At 40.2% G+C, this 19,002-nt stretch overlaps 3 protein-coding genes across 5 annotated transcripts; 2 read left to right on the top strand and 1 right to left on the bottom strand.

The window, feature by feature from the left end:
- Window positions 1-1,486: 1,486 nt before the first annotated feature.
- LOC129589801 (iron-sulfur cluster assembly scaffold protein IscU-like) lies at window positions 1,487-2,521 on the bottom strand. The gene has a single exon (XM_055484677.1). It carries the CDS (start codon window positions 2,273-2,275, stop codon window positions 1,772-1,774), a length of 504 nt encoding a protein of 167 aa, XP_055340652.1. The 5' UTR covers window positions 2,276-2,521; the 3' UTR covers window positions 1,487-1,771.
- Window positions 2,522-4,892: 2,371 nt separating this feature from the next.
- LOC129589743 (mitochondrial import inner membrane translocase subunit Tim29-like) lies at window positions 4,893-5,534 on the top strand. The gene is made up of 2 exons (XM_055484593.1): window positions 4,893-4,995; window positions 5,065-5,534. Exons 1-2 carry the CDS (start codon window positions 4,893-4,895, stop codon window positions 5,532-5,534), a joined length of 573 nt encoding a protein of 190 aa, XP_055340568.1.
- LOC129589790 (endoplasmic reticulum metallopeptidase 1-like) lies at window positions 5,468-15,914 on the top strand. 3 transcript variants are annotated; one of them, XM_055484657.1, is made up of 14 exons: window positions 5,468-5,600; window positions 7,045-7,491; window positions 8,266-8,510; window positions 9,106-9,211; window positions 9,778-9,921; window positions 10,000-10,152; window positions 10,592-10,989; window positions 11,907-12,090; window positions 12,497-12,684; window positions 13,363-13,524; window positions 13,929-14,146; window positions 14,438-14,568; window positions 14,765-14,952; window positions 15,499-15,914. In XM_055484657.1, exons 2-14 carry the CDS (start codon window positions 7,056-7,058, stop codon window positions 15,667-15,669), a joined length of 2,724 nt encoding a protein of 907 aa, XP_055340632.1. In that variant the 5' UTR covers window positions 5,468-5,600; window positions 7,045-7,055; the 3' UTR covers window positions 15,670-15,914. The 3 variants fall into 3 exon arrangements, with proteins under 3 accessions (XP_055340632.1, XP_055340630.1, XP_055340631.1); XM_055484655.1 differs by having other exon boundaries at window positions 7,045-7,494; XM_055484656.1 differs by lacking the exon at window positions 5,468-5,600 and adding an exon at window positions 6,026-6,524 and having other exon boundaries at window positions 7,045-7,494.
- The last annotated feature ends 3,088 nt before the right edge of the window (window positions 15,915-19,002 follow it).

Here is a 19,002-nt window from a genome sequence, read left to right as displayed (position 1 = left end):
AATTAGGCAGAAACAATCAGAAAACTTTTTGCATAACAGGCATTGGTAATGTCAATAAAAATTGTATTAAAATAACAAGTTAAATACGCAGAACACGATGTAAAGATGTAAAAATAAAAAGATAAAAGAAGGTGAGTTTAGGGATTCGCCTGCATTTTATTTGTATTCGAATTGCTTTAGGCTTAAGGAACAGCAGGAACATTTCGCCGCTAAATATTTTGCGGCTATTTTTGAAGGTCTGTTTAAAAACAATTGCTTAAACAAGATAACAACGTTGACTGATGTGCGGCTAAGTGAGCACAGCAGCTCGGTTCCGTCGGTTGCAACTCGAAAAGGCTGAACACAACACTGAGTACTAAGCGGAATTATCGTAGTGTAGCGTCATGTGTACCCAAGTGGACGTTTGTGCAGACAACGCACTACTACGCTGTATATTTAAATGTAAGTTTAACAATGCCAACCAAATTGCTGTCTAAGAAAAGCATTTTTTCTTGTTTTGCTGGTTAGTTTCTTCAAAAATAACTGATTTTTTTATTGATAAATTCAAGAGGTTGTATTGTACGAGTTCAGGTACTAATACAGTAATTATTAACGAACTGGTAGTATACCTCGAAGTGTCTAATTTATACTTCATTAACTGAGCTCGCGTACAGATACGTGTTCAGCTCAGTGCTCACCACTTTCTGCAACCTTGCGCAAAATACGAGTAGTAATCAAATTACCTATCTGACGTATCGCACGCATACAAGTATATAATATAAGTTGACTAAAAACAGAACTTAAAATGGGGAAAAATTAATCAACGAAACGTTAACTGCAAAATATGTAATATAATATTTTATAAACTGTATTTTACGCTATGATCAGATATTACGCTGGTACTAAAGTACTTGTTGTCCTTCCGGAAGTTGACGACTCTGTTGTGCATAAATATGATATGTTATCATAAGTCGTAACCATAACTAACGAGCTCGAAAAAGGGTACGGTAATAGCATGAATACTGCATGTTTCACAGACCAGTTTTTGTTTTTTGTACGATTAATATAGATTTTACGTACAGTACTTAAATTACCATTAGGATTACATATTCATCTGATGGTGAGCTATAGAACCGTTTACTCCTGACTGTGATCAGTATAAAAATTCATTTCTGAATTCTATAACAAAAATGCAAACAATTAACTACTGATATACAGGTGCATGTTTGCAAATTGTACACAGGTGACAGGATGATGTTTATATGATACTCGTACATTACTTAACTGTCTGCATTGCCTTTCGAATGATTAAGTTATTGTCATATCACATAGCAAACAATACAAAATATTGATTTTGGGCAGCTTTTAACAATTTCTTAAGTACGCGTCTATAATACTATATAGTATTATTATTATATGGAACTGCGTATTCACATTATTACACTAATTACAGTGTAAGTACCTGCAATTAGGTACGTAGTATTCTGAGTGCTAACTGCTGCAGTACTTCTACTGTTTGTTGTTTATTTAGAATTATTCATTAAAATCCGCACAGAAAAATCTGCCAACAGAAGATTAAACTGGAAAGTATTGCGGCGCAGTCAAGTTATACAGCTGTCGCATACTAAGCGATCGGTATTTCCAAGCAAATAACACGAAAATTATTTTTACCAAAGCAAGCCCAGCGCAAGGATTAAATCACTTAAATTCTATAGATAATATATCGAATATTATAATTTAAAATTCTCACAGTTGCACGGAGAAACCAAACAGCCTGGCACCCACCCCGCACTCAGTTGGCGGCGGCCGCGCGCGGCGCCTCCCCGTCCTTCTTGTCCCGCTTCACCTTGTAGTCATTCAGCGCCGCCTTAATAGCGTCCTCCGCCAACATGGAGCAGTGCAGTTTGACCGGGGGCAGGCACAGCTCCTTGGCAATGTCCGTATTGCGCACCTTGGCCGCTTCATCCAGCGACTTCCCCTTGACCCACTCCGTGGCCAGGGAGCTGGAGGCGATGGCCGACGCACACCCGAACGTCTTGAATTTGGCGTCGATGATCTTCCCGTGCTCGTCCACCTTGATCTGCAGCTTCATCACGTCCCCGCAGGCGGGAGCACCGACCAGTCCCGTACCCACGTTGGCGTCGTCCTTGTTGAGGGAGCCGACGTTCTGCGGGGCTTCAAAGTGCTTTATGACGTTCTCGTGGTAGGCGGCGGTGAGAACGAGGGGGTCGGGGTGGCGGGGACGCAGGAGAGGGCTGCGGGCGACGAAACGCAGGCTGTTCTGGAAGAGCGACATCGTGGAGTATGACAGCGCGGGGAAAATTCCCGAGCGCACAGAAAACGACGATAATAAGCAACTCAGCTCACAAATGTGTAAGAACTGACAAGCAACAAGTTCTAGATATATCAGAAATTTATTTTGAAAATCTAAAAGTTAGTAAGTTAAATTGTGAAGTTTATTCTTTCGAAGGAATCGCAATAAAATGAAAAAGAAGATTATCAAACGCGTGATTTCGAAATTTTGGTTTCAGATCAACTGTGATGTTGATCAGCCTGCGCGATGGCTACGCAGCTGAGTGGCTCTGATGGACCGTTCAGCAGCCCATTAGGATTTATGGCAGGCCATTCGGTGCCGCAGCCAAACCAGCCCGTCATATGTTTGCATTTCGGCTGTCTGTCAGATGCGGATAAGGACATGCGACTGCACTGCCAATGCGTTGAGCGCGCTGGTGTTCGTTGCGACGTCGGCCAAGTGCAATGCGGGTGACGTCGACAAGGCATACTACCTCCGGATGTCGCAACACTGCAATAGCTTTACTGTGTTTTAATTTGCAGTCTCATAACTTATTTCTGATTTTTTAATCGAAAATAATTAGTTTTAATATCTTTGTCATTTGATCTAACAATAAGTCGATAATTCTAACTAGTGCCAAATTCAGTAAATTGCTAATGCTGTTCACTACGTACGTCAAAGTTTAATTTATAATTCACCGGCATATACCACGAAATTCCAGTTTACAATTTTAAAGAATAAGCTCTTATATCTATACGCTCGTATTTTGGCTGATAGTGCGTTTCAGTAATTTCGCGACGCCTTTGGATTTTTGTGGAATGTACCGGTGAATTATAAAACTGTGTGGCGAATTTTGTGGAATGCATCGGAAAATTACTTATAAAATTTTTAGTGAGGCACCCGCATAAAAATGCACCTTCTGACTTCCCATCTTTTAAAAAACTCCGTCAAAAAAATTTAAAAATTTCCGTTTTCTTGTATTCACTCGAGTGAAATTTTCGCTACGCCAAAGATTTTGCCGCAGTTTTTTTCATCATTTTTTTGCATTGAATTGTAGGTCAAAATTAAACACTTCGAAGTAGGCAGATGCCGGCTTCCAGAGTACTGTAACTAAAATGCTTTTTCACTTACAATAATAAAATCATACATTCTAACATTCTCCAGTAATATCAATAGTACCAAAAAATAATACTTCGTAAGTTACACGTACATACTTACCAGGAATATAATTTTTAAAGAAATGGGCCGCAACATCAGGCGGCTAAACGTATTAAGGTTATTTTTTATTTGCCAATTACCATTGATCAGGTGCTGGCCGAAAGCCGACTACTCTGTAGCACTCGTGCAAGTCTGTAGTTTGCATCTATAAAGTTATTTTATATAATTCCACATATTTTATATAATTACACATATAATACCAGATGTGGTATTACTATATCTGCGTAATATAACGCAAGTGAGATGAAAATTAATATTGCAACAGCAACACATTTAATTTTGAATAAAAAAGTTATAAATAGCCGCAGGATAAAATTATGATGCCGGTTAACCGTTAATAGGAGTCACAAGAACACAAGCACTATGCGCTAAATGATTATTTTCAAAAAAGTTATGAATCCTTTTGTGGTGCACAGTAATCAGCATTTGGAGACACCGTGGTGCACAATTATGCCGCACGACTAGGACTAAATATGAACTAATGACTCATTGCCGTCGTGTATTTTTTACTCGAGTGTTTTTAATGTTACGTTTTACTTTGGGCTGCCAGAAATAATAAATTCATGCCTGAAACGAACGGTCTGTTTGCAGTTCTCTCCAAATGTTTTGGTGTATATATGAGAAAAAGAAAGGTTATCGTAGCGCACAAGTGCTTATACTTATTTATCATTAATGTATAATCTGTAAGTGTTTAATTACAGTGCAATCAGCTCTAATACCTGTAAAATGCAATTTTTTTTAATTCTCAAAATCTGTAACATACGTAAACTGTAATTATATAACGAGAAATTCACTATTAACTTACTGCATCCGTGAGTATTTATTGTTAGAGCTCAGCATTATAACCTGGTTCATAAGCACTCTAAACAACAGCAAAAGCTTTATTTTTAAGATTTTACAAAATTTATGAATACAAAATCAAATCGACAAATTTTCAAAGTGAACTATTGAAATCAACAGCAGCGTAGAATTAAACTTTGATTTACAAGTGCATGGTGAACTGCATTAGCAATTTACTGAATTTAGCACTAGTTGGATTTATCGACTTATTGTTACCTCAAATGACAAAGATATTAAAAACTAATTATTTTCGATTAAAAAATCAGAAATAAGTTATGAGACTGCAAATTAAAACACAGTAAAGCTATTGCAGTGTTGCGACATCCGGAGGTAGTATGCCTTGTCGACGTCACCCGCATTGCACTTGGCCGACGTCGCAACGAACACCAGCGCGCTCAACGCATTGGCAGTGCAGTCGCATGTCCTTATCCGCATCTGTCTGTCTTTGCATTCTTGCAAACAAGTTTCCTCGTGATGTCGAAATATCGCTGCTAGCGATTTAAAATCCCCACGTCTTCACTTTTTACTCATCTTCGCTAGATTTATTTGCTCACCTGTACAGATGTCGGTAATCTTGAAGCGTTTTCCTCTGCACTCCGTAAGCACATTCCTGGCCCGACCGTCGATAGTGAAAACACGCGATCGGATCACCAACTTCAAACCAGGTACGTACAGCGAACCGTCCCCTTGCGCCGTAAATGGCTTCTTGACGTTTTAACCGTGTTTCCCCGCAGTGCGCTTCGTCCTCAACGTCCTCGACGACTACGCCAGCGTAATCAAGGACGCCGCCGAGGATTCCCGCGCCCGTCCATGGCGCTCCGTGGCCATTAGCCTCGGTTTATTGACGGCGTATCTGGCGTACCGTCGCAACCCGACCGAGCTGAGTTTCCGCGATCACTGGCTGGACGCCAACAACGATCTCATCCAAGTGCCGGTGCGCAGCCGTAATCCGGCCGCCGAGGAGTTTCTGGTGGAGGTGGGCCGGTTGCGCAATCAGGGACGGCTGGAGTATCAGAATTGGGGGCTGGCCGCGGTGGTGTTGCGGAGGGATTTCGATAAAGGCTGTGATTTGTACGAAGCACGGTGTAAGTACTTGAAGGTGCCGCTGGAGCGCTTGTGGGACACCGTGGTGGATGTGGGGGTGTGGGGAAGGTGGTGGAGGATGGAGCGCGCCATGAGGGATTATGATATCCATCCGGAGTGATTTTTGTGATTTACTGGGAATTTTTTGGAGATTTTTTATTTGGATTTTTTCGTGTGTTATTTAACGGTAAGTCATGAGTGTGAATCGTAGAGTGTACCATTTAGTTTGGAGATGGAATAAAATAATTTAAGGAGTTGTTCTGTTCTGCGTTTCGCGGTACCTAATCTGTTAGAAATTGTTCGTGCTTGATAGAACATGAGCGCTCTACAGATAATTAAAATTAAATAATATGACTTAAATTTAAATTACCTGTCTTTAAATTAAACAACATACCCGCCTGCATTTGTCTTCTTTTTTTTTGCAGTTTTTTTGTAGTTTTGTTTAAGAATGTAAATTTACGAAAATAACAATAAACTGAACCAAAAAAACAGTTTATGATTGGCACAACGGAAGCCGTAGAATTAGCGGGAATTTTTGTTACCAAGCAACCGAAACCTTGACATCTTATCGGCTTTCATCACACTTTCGTTCCTTCCTGGCAGTAGAACAGCTTTAAGTTTTATTAATAAAAAAATAATGAATTTCTTATTTTGTCATATTGCATCAGAACTGTGGAAAGAGTACAGTAAACACAGAAATAATATTTTGTAGTAATTTCATCCTGAATTTTTAATTCGTAACAATCTGCCGACAGCCTACAGGCAGAGTCCTAAAAATTTATCGGCTGCTCTGGTTTCTTTATCTTGCATTTTTATCTAATCGGAAGTAATCCAGTTTTAACTTGCGTTATGTCATCCACCAGTGTCTGCAAATTTTTGATTATTTCTGGTAGAATTTTCCGCCTCGTTGTGCGGTTCAATTTCCGGTGCCGAAATATTTGTCAGTTATGATTTATTTCGCACTAGACTTTTGATTAGTGGCACAGCTGCCGAATGTACTAATGATGAAACATGGCCAAGGATTGTAGAATTTTTTTGTGATTATTTTCTGTCGGATATTTCGTTACGTGGACGATTAATTAATCATTTGATGCTGGTATCCATAACTGCGGTAATTTTACACATTTTTAAAACACCCCATTTAATTTCGTTCGCTTTGCTAGTTTGCATTTTCGACAGTTGTTTTGCCGGGTTCCCGCTCTTTTTCAATGTCAAATTCTAAGATCCTTTTTGCATGTGATTTGTAAGTTCAGACTGGGATTAGATTAGTTTTACTTTCGTCTTGAAAGCTTAGATTTATCTTTAATCGTCGGTTTCAGTTTTAATCTTAAGAATCTTTAATCTTCGGTTTTCTGTAATCTTTTTTTATTAGTTTTATATTAGTCCTTAACCTTTATTTATATTAATCATTCATCTTTGCGCTGGTTTATTGATTCTGACTCAGGCCTGACAAGCGAATAAAAATGTGCAACTACACTCTGTTATAGACATTTGTGATTTGATTTAGTTTTAATTTCGTTTGCTTATCATTGAAGTTTGTGATCGAATCATTGGACTACTATATAACACTGTTTTTGATACTGTAAGGGTTCTTTAACGGTATTCATATGAAAATTGGTGGAAATTTGCAGGTAAATAAATCATGGATATCCGTCAGCGTGTACAAAAGTCCTCGCAATCTCCGTCCGCCCGTTCGCCTTTACAGCACTACTATCAGCCGGCACCCGACCGCAACCTGCCGCGCCTCGGTCTGCTCAGCTGGCTGACCATCTTCGCCTACATCGCCGTCGTACAGTTCACCTCCCGCCACATTGCCTCCCATCTGCCGGATCCCTGGCCCAGTTCGCAGCACGGCGACACCCGCGATCTGACCCGCTTCAGCGAGGACCGGGCGCTGCAGCATCTGATTGTCCTGACCAGTTTCCGGCCGCGCACCGTCGGCACGGACGGGAATGACCGCTTTGCCGCGCGGTATATCATTAAGGAAGCGGAAGCCATCAAGAAGAAGGCCTCGCCGGTGCACCGGGTGGAGATTGACCACCAGGTGGTTAGTGGATCCTTCCGGCTGGCATTTCTAGGTGGTAAGGGGGAGTATTTGATCGTAGCGGGGGGTGGTGGACTGTCCGTGCCTGTGTTCGTGTTTCCTATCGTGTCTCGCGTTGGTCTGGCTTTTCTGCTGCTTTTTGCCGCTTTCTAAATATTTTTATTTATTTGATGGTTTTTTTCTTATTGATAATTTTTATTTTCAGTTGGTCTGCGGTCTGTTTTTGGTTTGTTTTCTATTTTTTTTTGTTTATTTCTTCTTCACTTTTGATTATTCTTTTCTTTATTACTTAGTTTTCTTATTTCTTTCATTCCTGTTTGTGTATCTTTTGCGTAGTTTTTGTAGATTTCCACTTGATTTTCGTTTTATAAGTAAAAATAATTATGTAGTTTTTGTAGTTTCGTTATAGTTTTTGTTTGCTTTTAATTCTTATTGTTGAATGAATACATGTCATTCCGTTGTGTAATCATAAATAATTTTTTCTTGAACTGTTAGATCTATGTGTCGTTTTTGTTTTCTTAGAAAAGCGTCTTCTGTGTTTTTTTCCCACGTCAGTCCATTTTTTGAAAATTCCTTTTAAACTTAATAACAAAAAATATTAAATTTTTTTAATGCTATGCATTCAAAATTAATCCACATTCTAATTAAATTGCTTTATTTGTTGAAATACTATTTTTTTAATACTAAATAAAATACTACTGTATTCTAATTTTTATTATTTTATTTTTTATTTGTCTAATTGCGCGCGGACAGCAAACGCATGTTTCCTTGATCATGGTGTCTGATTGCGGTCGGTTTCATCCGGCAGGTTTCAACAACGCCTACCAAGACGTGCACAATGTGCTGGTGCGCATCGGCCCGGTGGACGCCGACTCGAATCGCACACTGCTGGTCAACTGCCATTTTGACGCGGCTATCGGCGTGGACGGGGCCAGTGACGATCTAGCGCAGTGTGTCAGTATGCTGGAAGTGCTGACGGTCCTTTCGCAGCGCGGCACTCTCCCGGCCAATCTGCTCTTCCTCTTTAACGGGGCCGAAGAGAGCATTCTACAGGTACAGTACGCTATTGAATTATTTTTGCTGGATTGATTTCGCACGGTCAGCTAGCCACGGCGCTGTCTAACTGATCTTGACTACGCGCGTTCCGTATTGGTTTTCTTGCATCACTAGCGGAGAAAAACGAATTCACCGTTTTCCATGAAAAAAATCACGGGTTTCTATGATTTTGTGATATGCTTGTGATACGCTAACGACCGGATGGTTTTGCTCTGGTGTGACTCAACGTAGTGCAGTGGCTTGCAATGTCGCTGGTTACATACAATCTACAGACACTATCTTCTGATCTGGATTCCTGCCGCGGTGTTGGGCGGCATTAAATGTGAAACTTTTATTACCATGCTAAAAATCATATTTCCCGATAATTTTTTGCTTTTCTTCAAAAACTTTTGATTTTTTTTGCGGTAAATCAACCCAGTTTATTTGGATGGAAAAAAGTCCGTTCTTCGCTGTTAAGAGTACGGTAGCATAAATTGTTTTTAATTGTATTTGAATAGTGAGAGCACTGTAGTTAACTTAATTTCTAACAGTGTAAAATTTAATGTCGAAAGTAAAATGCTTGATATCAGCCTTTTTTTATTGTATTGTTCAGGGCAGTCATGGCTTCGTAACGCAGCATCCCTGGGCGAAGGACATTACCGCCTTCATTAACCTGGAAGCGGCCGGCAGTGGAGGACGTGACGCCCTGTTTCAGACCGGTAACCGAATTGGTTACAAATTGCATTTTGAATCATTTAATTATTTCCCATCCGCGCAGGCTTATTGCTTCTTAACCGGCTTTTATCGAGTGAAGTTTCTCGTTTTAAATGTTCACTTTAAAACCGGTTGGAGCGTAGAGAAGGGGCTCAGAAATGCAAACGATGGCATGGAGTGGTTCAGGCGCGATTATAATAATACTTGTACTCATTGAGCGCTGTTTTTTTGTTTTGTAACAGAATTTTCCGTTATCGTCAGTTGATATTTTGTGGCGTTTTGCAAATAGTTTTCACTGTTATTACGTTCGGTTAAGTACAATAATTCTGGTTAATCTTTTGGCTTTGTGTCTTTGTCGTGCTCTTTTATACAGTATTTTTTTCTCCTGATTTGCTTGTTGTTAATTGATATCTATGACTTCCCTGAGCATATTTCTTTAAATTCTGTAAGATATCAAGATTGAACAACGTAAAGGAAAAAAAATTTAATAAATAAGAAACGTTTATTTTAAAATGTATGAGTGGGTATATTGAAATATCCTATTAAAAGATCACGGATTAATTTTTCTTAGGGCCTAAACATCCGTGGTTGGTGCGAGCCTACTCCCGTGTGCCGTACCCGTGCGGGAATTCCATGGGCGAGGAGATCTTCCAGAGCGGTGTGATTCCCAGCGACACCGACTTCCGCATCTTCCGCGACCATGGCCAGTTGCCGGGTACGGTCTCCGTTGCTTCTGGCGCATTTTTCAGGTTGCCGAAATGGAAGTTCACTAAGTGAATTAATTGGTGGTTAGGTGTGGATATTGCCTACGTTGAGAACGGTTACATTTACCACACGCATTACGACACTATTGACCAGATCACGCGCGGGACCCTGCAGCGGTCGGGAGAGAATCTGTTGGCGCTGATTTATGGCATTCTGACCTCACCAGAATTCTACGATCTGGGTAGGTTGAAGCACTGAAACCAATAGGCAAAGAGCGATTTTTTTTAATTTTTAAGAATGGAAATGATTTTTCAGTCGGGTGATATTATTGTTCAGTTTTTGCCAACATTAATCATTTGATGGGGGATTTCGCAGTGCGGCGGGTTTAGCGTTGGATTGTATCTGTATTTTATTTTCCTCAAGTTTGATGCAGTTAGTCACCCGAATTGCAGTTATTTACTGCAGGATTTGTAATTTATTTTTTGTGATATTTTAGTTGGTGTTTCCTGTTGCGAAATCGTATTATTCGTATTAATAATTTAATTGTAGCGAAATTGGTTTTTTAATTGCGTTTCAAATTGTTTAATTTTTTTATTCGCTTTTTTTGTAATTCGCACTGTAAATTTGTGTTCAACTGCTTTTATTTCATGATACTGATGAACTTCGTGATATTTTTGCAGAGAACTGCGTCACCTGCGCCAGTGATTCGGCGGTGTATTACGATTTCCTGGGCCTGACCTTCATCATGTACTCGTACTTCACCGGGCTGGTGGTCAACTACTTCTTCGCCGTCACCGCCAGCCTGGCCATCCTCCTGGAGCTGCAGCGGGAGATCCGCGACGCCCGCGCCCTCTTCCCCGACGTCCCGATCCTCAAGGGCGTGGTCTGTGGGGTGCTGGTGGTCCTGACCAGCTGGACGCTGCCCGTGGCGGTCAGTGGCGGTCTGGGCTACGCCGTCAGTCTGCTGGCGCCCATGAGCTGGTTCGCCCGACCTGTCCTCAGCGTGGCGCTGTACGCCGTCCCGGCGGTGGGCGTGGTGTTTGCGCTGCACACCGGACTGTTCGGTTATCGTGATATGGTGGGTGCGAATATTTTATTATGGCATTTATATAATTTATTACATTTTTGGTTAACTTATTCTTTTGATTTGTTTCTTTGAAAGTGAATGCGCTTTTTTTCTTTGTAATTTTTTTAATTTTTTACACAATTTCTGCATTACGACTCGAACACAGACTTAAGAGTTACGGCACAGTTGGTAGCAGATTAATAGAGAAACGTAGAGTGTGGCCAAGGGGATATTCTGATATGGGAACTGCTCATATTAATTTCGTTCGTTGAATTAAAAATTTTTCCAGTAATCAGCGATCGGGATTACCTTTTATTCTGTCACGTTATTTTCATTTGTTTTAATTTTTTTGTTATTAGCGTTTTATTATTTGTATTGCTATAACACGAGATTGATTTTACGTTTTGGGCTAACTTGTAAGATTTAGTACTGTATCGTTTTTGTCATTTGTGCTGCAAATGGCGTTGTTTTTGCTGTGAATTATTTAATGCTTAGCAGGCATAAAATAACACACCACGGCCCACGCCATGCGTTCTATTATTTTTTGATTAAGGAATGTAGTGTGGTGGCTAGCGAACCGACTTTCTATTGGTGTATTACTTTCGCGCGGTCCGGAATGAGAAGTGATACGAGTGATTTCTTTCTATGGTTGTGTCGTAGTCTTAACATTTTGGTGATCATTTGTTTTTCTGGTATTTCCTCGTTTTTTTTAATATTCTGTTTATCCAAAAAATTTTCCTTACAAATTAGAGTGTTAACGTGTATTTATTCTGTGTTTTTCTATCGGTCTTCTGTATTAGTGTTGTTCAGTAAATCTTTGTCTTTAATTTCTGTGAATTTTATTCGGTCTTGCTGTATTTTATTTAATCGATGTAATTTATTGATTCGTTTTCCCTTGGATTGTTATAATCTTTTGCTGCTGTGTGTAGGTGTCGATTCCGTTGGCGTTGAAAGAGAGTCTGGTGTATTATCTGACCGGGTTAGTGTGGATCGTCATCCTGGTGGGCATGACCGTCAAGGGCCTCACCTCCGCCTTTGTCCCGCTCTTCTTCGTGGCCGCGCCCATCCCGCTGCGCTTTATCTGGCTGCACATGCAGCCGACCGTCCGCAAAGGTGCGTTTAATTTAGCATTTATGTGGAAAGCTTTTGTTTGGTTGTGGACTTGTAGTGTGTTCTGTGTTGTTGGTTGAGTGACGTAGTGTAAGGTCTCGTCAGCGAGAAAAAATACGAGATGTTGAAGCTGAATGTGATCGTTTTGAAAAATGTAGTTTTACAGTTGTAATGGTGTCTGCCTTTAACTTTTTTGCCCTTAATATTTGTGGAAATGGAGATTGAATTTTCTAAGTCATTGTGATGGAATGCGTACTGTGTCCGTACTAAAACAGTAATTTGTAATTTTTTTTTATAAGAATTATAAGGAGATTTATCCCGTTGTTCGCAGCTTGATTTTGGCAGCAGAATTAAATTGCTTACGAAGCAAAAGTGCGTTCTCAGTGGTGATGTGAATTTTTTGTTGCAGATGTGGTTGCCTTCGTGATGGCGCATTTGATCTGCTTGGCACTGCCCACCGTCTTCGGCTTGTACGTGCTGACGTCGGCCATGGAGGTCTTCGTGCCCATCTTCGGCCGCACCGGCTCCGAGCTGAATCCCGACGTGGCGCTGGCCGTCCTGGTCGCCGGCATCACGGTGCTGGTCGGAGGCTACTATGTAAGAATAAATAATAATAATAAATTAGGATAATTTATGGTTATTCTTATATACAGTATAATTCGGTTTTCCCGGCCTAAAAAATTGCTAATATTTGGTTTCTGAACTGAGTGCACATTGTGAAAATCTTTCATTTTTTTAAGCTCGTTGGAAAGGAATTGTTATCTTTGTTGTTTACGTCCGTATCCTTCTTAATTTATGTATTAATTTATAAATTTTATGCTTGGCGTCTTTTTATTGTTATTATGTATTTTCTGAAAATTATCCTAGATATTTATTTATTATTATTTTGAAAGTAATTAAAATTTGAATATTAATTTTTTTGTCAAATTTGCTCAAATGCAGTTGAGTTCACACTTCTCAGTACGCTAATTCTGAACTATGCATTTGACAAATGCATGCACAAATGCCGTTTGTGCATGGGATGATGTAGTGTACTGGCATAAAGCCTTAGATTCATGGATCCAGTTGAGTGTACATGTTGAGAATCCAGTTGAGTGAATACTAGTGTAAACTGATAGCGATGTAAAATGTTACTATTTTTTCCGTTTTTTATTTCTTTGCGCGTTAGACCAGTATGTGTGAAGAATGTTGTAATGACTTCCGGTGCCAGAATCGCGGTTGTTGCTTGAAGCTGCCACCAAGTCGGTAATATGTTCTGTTTCCATCGTTTTGCAGAGTAGTCTGATTGAAGTGACGGAGAAGTGGGTGGCATGGCTCATTGTCAAATTCTCGGCGGTGCTGTTCGTGTCGACGGTGCTAGTCGTCGCGTTCTCCAGCGTGGGATTCCCTTACAGTTCTCCACCGGGTCCGCTCGTGCCCAAACGTTTGGCTATGCAGGTACAATGCTGAGAATAAAATTTTACATGGATAAATGATGTAAATTTTTTATTCTAATTTTTAATGATTTTAATTTTTGATCCATTGAAATAAATTTTTATTAATTTTGGATTTTAAATGATTTTTTTAATGATTTTTTAAAAACAATTTTCAGTATGAAAATGGGAAAATGCAGAGTGTGAACAGCGCGAGAAAAGTGTTCAGATTAATAATTACTCTGAAAATGCACTGGAAAAAATGCGATTTGTGAAACGGCCATGATTACCCATGAAAAAATTTCGGATACATTAAAAAGTTTTATAAAATGTGTTTCATTTTTATTCTATAATTACATAGGCCGTAGCTAATCATGACTGTCGGTATAAGAAATCGAATTGGATAATTCTGGTTTATTTTGCCGGTAGCATTTCCACCGCGAGACCTTTAACCGGAACGGAACGCTGACCAGCTCGGATAACGGCGTCTGGATCGTGCCGTTGGATTTTCAGGGTGTGTCACCCATCAATCTGGGCCAGGTGTTCGATACCACACCGGAGGAAGTGCAAAAGCGCACCGAACCGATGCGCCATGATCTGCTGTATTATGGACTGCCCTTTATTTATCCAATGATGGAACACTTAAAGTATGGCTTAAAGCAGAGACAGTTAGTTTTTTAAGGGCCACAGCGCGTGTGTTTTGTCGTATTTCTTCTTTTTGAGCGTTGGTAATATTTTTGGAAAAAATTGCAGTTAAATGATGGGAAACATTATAGACAGTCATTTACAGTTCTTGTAGCATTCGGTTATGATTATACAAAATTTTAATTACCAGTTATTAGTGTTTACTGTTTTTTGCGTATTTTTCGTAGAATTATGTTACTTATGTGTGAATTGATTTATTTTACTTCATTTATTTATTTGATGGTTTTTATTAGGCATCATCAAGTGGTGAAAGTGCCGGAAATGGCCAGTGTCCCGTATCAGCCGAACGTGAAGAAACTGGACGAACAGGTGCTCGATCATGAAGGAAATTGGCGGACGCACCGCATCACTCTCTCTGCACAGCGTAAGCTCGATGCGATAGCATAGAATATGATAAATTATTTCTTAATGGGATATATCTCTATATTTATTTTCTGTTTCAGCTTATATTTTTAGGTTTTATGGGGATTTTATTGGCATAGTTGAACTTTTTTCGAAATGTTGTTGCAATTATTTTGTGCACGTTTGGTTATAAAATTAATAAAGTTGTGGATTTGTAGTGGTTGATCACAGCAATGTGTACTTATCGCCGTTGTCGCACTGCTTCCTGTTGGCGTGGAATCTGACGGCGGATGTGCCGATGCAGGGACCGATCAGTCGCGATCAGCAGAGCTTCTTCGTCTTCCTGGTGGCCGGCTACAATCCCAAGAAGCCGGTGTATGAGAAGGTCTTCTGGCTGGATGTGCGGGTAGGATTGATAGACAAATAGCTCGTTAAATATACAAAATTAAATTAAAAGAAATATAGTATTTACAAGCACCGTATATATGTACAACAGATTAAATTGGAATTTTTACTTTCACAGATGGATTGAGTTAAGCGTTTAAGCGCCATGATTAACTGTGTATATCGGTAATCGGCTTGGTAATTTAAGGAAAAAATCGTTCCTTTTCTGTGCTTTTTAAAAACATCTTGAGTGTTTCAGAGCGGTACTGTGCAAACATAGCGATTAAGAGCGGTCGGAGCTAACACGAAAAAAAGAGCAAGAACTGAACGAAAATAAAAAAAACTGACGGAATAAAAATGAACATAATGAAAAAAATAAAATAAAGTAAAAAATACAGTTTAAAATCTGAAATGCACAAAAATAAACGAAAATAAAAAATAGAAAAACTGACAAGAATGGAAGCAGATTGAGGAAAACAAATATTATTATCCGTAATGGAGTCACGGAGTGTATTGCGCTTGATCATATTGTTTGCGGGTGCGTTAGTTGAATTCGTGCTCTTTGTAGTGCGGATCTGGATCCAGCCGGGCGTCCGCAGCTTCCGGGGTGGTGGAAGTGGGCGTGGTCAATCATTTTCTGACGGTCAGCAGTCCGCTGATGGACGATCTGTTAAAACGGATGCCGGCGTGGGTGTCCACCATCCACTGGATTAATTCCCTCCATTTGCATCTGTTCTAAACAAACGAGATGGATTTTTATTCTTTTATGACGAATTCAGCCGGTTAATCTTGCGGCCTGTGTCGCATTGACCAGTGATCCGGATTCATGACAGTTGTCCTTGCCGGCATTTTTGTTACCAGTGTGGCTCGCAGCCTTTCGACTGATTGTTTGTTGCAAATGTTTTTGTTGTTCTTTGAGTGGACTCATCGGGGAAAACTGGACACAGAAAAATTGATGTCACAAATTAAAGTTTTATGCATTCAGTGTGTCATGGTCGGTTGTAGTGTAATGGTTTACGGTCTGTCTTCTTCACAAGTGGCTTGGAATAGCGCTGAGAATCCAAAAAGTTACGAAATAGTTGTAATTAAATGGAAAAAAATGGTCAAATTTTTAAAATAAAACAAAATAACTGGTTCAATTTTTTGTCGGGTCAAAACCTTATAAAATACAAGTTTTTTCGCGCGAATCTGCAAGTTAAGTACTTTTGCTGCAAAAGTAACTTGAAATTTCGTTGGAAATCGCAAAGATATCGGTTTTCTTGCAGCGGAAAGTCGAAGAGCCAAAGCAGGCTTAAATATAGCATAATGTAGTCCAGAGAAAAATCGAGTTTCCCGAGAAACCACCGCATGTTTATCGTGGTCTGTATTGGCCCGTAGTATTGGCCCACGAGTGGCCCGTAACGTAGAGTATTGGCCCACAAGGCGGTTTTGTTGGTATCAGGGGATCTATGCGAGCCATTCGTCCAGCACTCGTCCGCGTATTTCGGACACTGTGCAGCCGGAGCACAGGTTTATGGGCACGGATGCGTTTTTTTTTGTAATTCTTGCGTGATTGTTACAAAACATTTCAAAAGGCGGCAGCAGTAGATATTTCAAGCTATTGCGCGAACCAACCCGGGCAGTTCTGTCATAGTCGTGTCCTGAAATACAATACGGTCATATAACTAAAGTGGCGGTGTATCTATATTCAGATGCAGTTTCTGTACTCGGTACATTTAGCGACAAGATAGAGAAAGATGATTTGTACTTTGCCTTTCACCTAGCTGAACGGAGATGATATTATGGATAGTTGTTATTGTTAACCGATACTTTTGTACTGCATTTTTCGCTACGTACTGATCAATAAAAATCAATTCTATATTCAGAAATATCGAAGCATACTAAGTCTTAATAATTGTAGGCCATTCTCAACGTATACACTATACAGCTAATAAAAGTTACTCGTATGAAAGATACTAAACAGATTGTTCCTACAACGAGTTTTTATCCAGATTTAATTACACCTTCGGAATATTGTATGAATTTTTGGTATTATTGGATTTGTTATTGCAGAATACTACGCAAATGTACTCGTAAAATAAGCATTACATCCGTGGAAACCAGCAGTCCATGTGAAGGTTATGACATACTTGGTAAAAAGATTTGGAGTGACCACCCGGCACTGCAAAATCAAGTTGGCAATAGGTCAACAATCGGAGGCTCCCCGCCACAGTGAAAGGACTCTGTAACACTTCAGAGCAGAAAAATCGGTAGAGTCCAAGTGGAGATCATTGGCGGAAACGAAAAGGGGCCGAAATCTGGCATTGATAATAACTAATAAGTATTCGTGTACAGTAATAACAGAGCTCTGTATTTTCAAAACTTACTGAAAATTATTAAACTGAAACTAAGTTATTTCAAACAATCTACGTTACTAAATCAGATACATTGATCAGTTCCTGGCATTGCGGCGCTAATTAAATTTGCGTTCATCAAGTTGACTTTGCTACATGTTAAACTGCGAATATCTGCGAAATTGTCGCTGGTATTGTGAAAAAAATCGTAGAGTAGTGAACTAAAATTCTGAGGTGCCAGGTCTTACTTACTAGCATACGTATGTCAGTGTCAACTCTAAAGATATTTTAATATTAAACTCTGAGAGCTTTTTTGCTTTTATACTGCAGATACTTTGCACGCTAATTAAGTGTGTAGTAGATCTTGTATTAAGTCTTCCGTTGAGAATAATGCTACCCTTTTTTAGGCTGTGGAATCAGCAGAAATACATGTCCCCAATAAAATTTTAAGCAAGCAAAAACACAAACCCATTCTAAAAAAATTTTGAACGTACTGGTTAGAGGATCAGTGGACTGATTACGGAATGGAAAGATTTACCACGGTGACTAACAATGGCCCCTAGATGCAAGTAATTTGGTTTCAACAGCTGAAGAAAGTATGTAATCATTAAGTGGCATCTTTTACTTTATTGGTAAACAATCCATCTTGAATGTAAATAAGTGTGAGTCAGTCTGCTGAGTTGTTTGCTCTACATTGACTGAACTGCTCGCTAGTAAGGCGTAGGGTAGCACATTTGAAATTTTTGCTCTTTGAGGATTTTGGTGCCTGACACTGCAGATTCTATCTTTTCACCCACAATACCGTGGTTAGAAATTAGAATGAAAGCTCTCCCGGTCATCTTCGCACTGATTTATCTCTGTTACGCCACTGCGATTCTGGCCGAGCAGCCGGAAGAACAGCGGCTTGGCCCACTGTTAACGGCAATTATCAATGCTTCGCGGAATGGAGAGGTCTACAAGCCGTCATCCCTTTGTCACGACAGTAGCGCTCCGCGTATGACGACTCAAGGTTACCCATCAAATTACCCGGCTGTATTCACCCCCAAGCCACAGGACCAACGTGCCAAATTCCGTGCCAAACAACGCAAGATGCTGCAAGAAATCGACAGCCTGCACAGTGTGGCCGAACAGCGGGCACTGGAAAGCCCGGAGTCAGTGGACGAGCCGGATATGGAAATGTCAGTGGAGTCGCAACAACCGATAGAACTGGAACGTGAAAAATTTGTACAACTGACAGCGGAACCAGTTATTCCACTGGGTGCGGACACAGAACCTCTTATGCAGGTGGGAGGGAGAGCACAGTCAGTCTCCGCGGTGGAAGGGCTGGAGCAAGCGGCAGGCTGACTCGAGCACGTTTTGCCGGCGCTGGTCTGTTTATGCAGATTGAAAAGGTGACGACTAATAAATTATCCGGTAGACCTTCTAAAGCGTCTCCGGAAACATCTTGATCGGTCTAGAAATGATTTGTTCTTGGCTTGATAATTACTCCTCCTCGCACACCGAAAAACGCAACATCAGAAATTAGTTTGGGAGTGTACTTTTAATTTTAATTAAATAACTGAGTAGTGCTAATTTTGTAGTCTCAGCTAATTATCCACCACCACCATAGCCATTCTGAACAATCGATGATTTTATTACAATCTACTCGTATGTTCTATTCCCGGTCACCGCTCAAGTTCTTACCGCATTTACATGTAGTTTTCCCATTAACCGCGGCTATGAAAGCAGTTGTTCTTCCC

The sequence above is a fragment of the Paramacrobiotus metropolitanus genome, unplaced genomic scaffold (genome assembly GCF_019649055.1).
Source record: "Paramacrobiotus metropolitanus isolate TYO unplaced genomic scaffold, Prichtersi_v1.0 Parri_scaffold0000037, whole genome shotgun sequence".
NCBI lineage: Eukaryota > Metazoa > Tardigrada > Eutardigrada > Parachela > Macrobiotidae > Paramacrobiotus > Paramacrobiotus metropolitanus.
The sequence above is the reverse complement of the archived record's forward strand: the minus strand, read 5'-3'. Positions and strand labels throughout refer to the sequence as shown.

Bases quoted from the DNA above. Each gene is read 5' to 3' on its own strand.
- LOC129589743 (XM_055484593.1), top strand. From the start codon at position 4,893: ATGTCGGTAATCTTGAAGCGTTTTCCTCTGCACTCCGTAAGCACATTC. The intron at 4,996-5,064 runs GTACGTACAGCG...GTTTCCCCGCAG, and splicing joins GATCACCAACTTCAAACCAG to TGCGCTTCGTCCTCAACGTC.
- LOC129589801 (XM_055484677.1), bottom strand. From the start codon at position 2,275: ATGTCGCTCTTCCAGAACAGCCTGCGTTTCGTCGCCCGCAGCCCTCTC.
- LOC129589790 (XM_055484655.1), top strand. From the start codon at position 7,056: ATGGATATCCGTCAGCGTGTACAAAAGTCCTCGCAATCTCCGTCCGCC. The intron at 9,212-9,777 runs GTAACCGAATTG...AATTTTTCTTAG, and splicing joins TGACGCCCTGTTTCAGACCG to GGCCTAAACATCCGTGGTTG. The intron at 12,091-12,496 runs GTGCGTTTAATT...TTTTTGTTGCAG, and splicing joins GCAGCCGACCGTCCGCAAAG to ATGTGGTTGCCTTCGTGATG.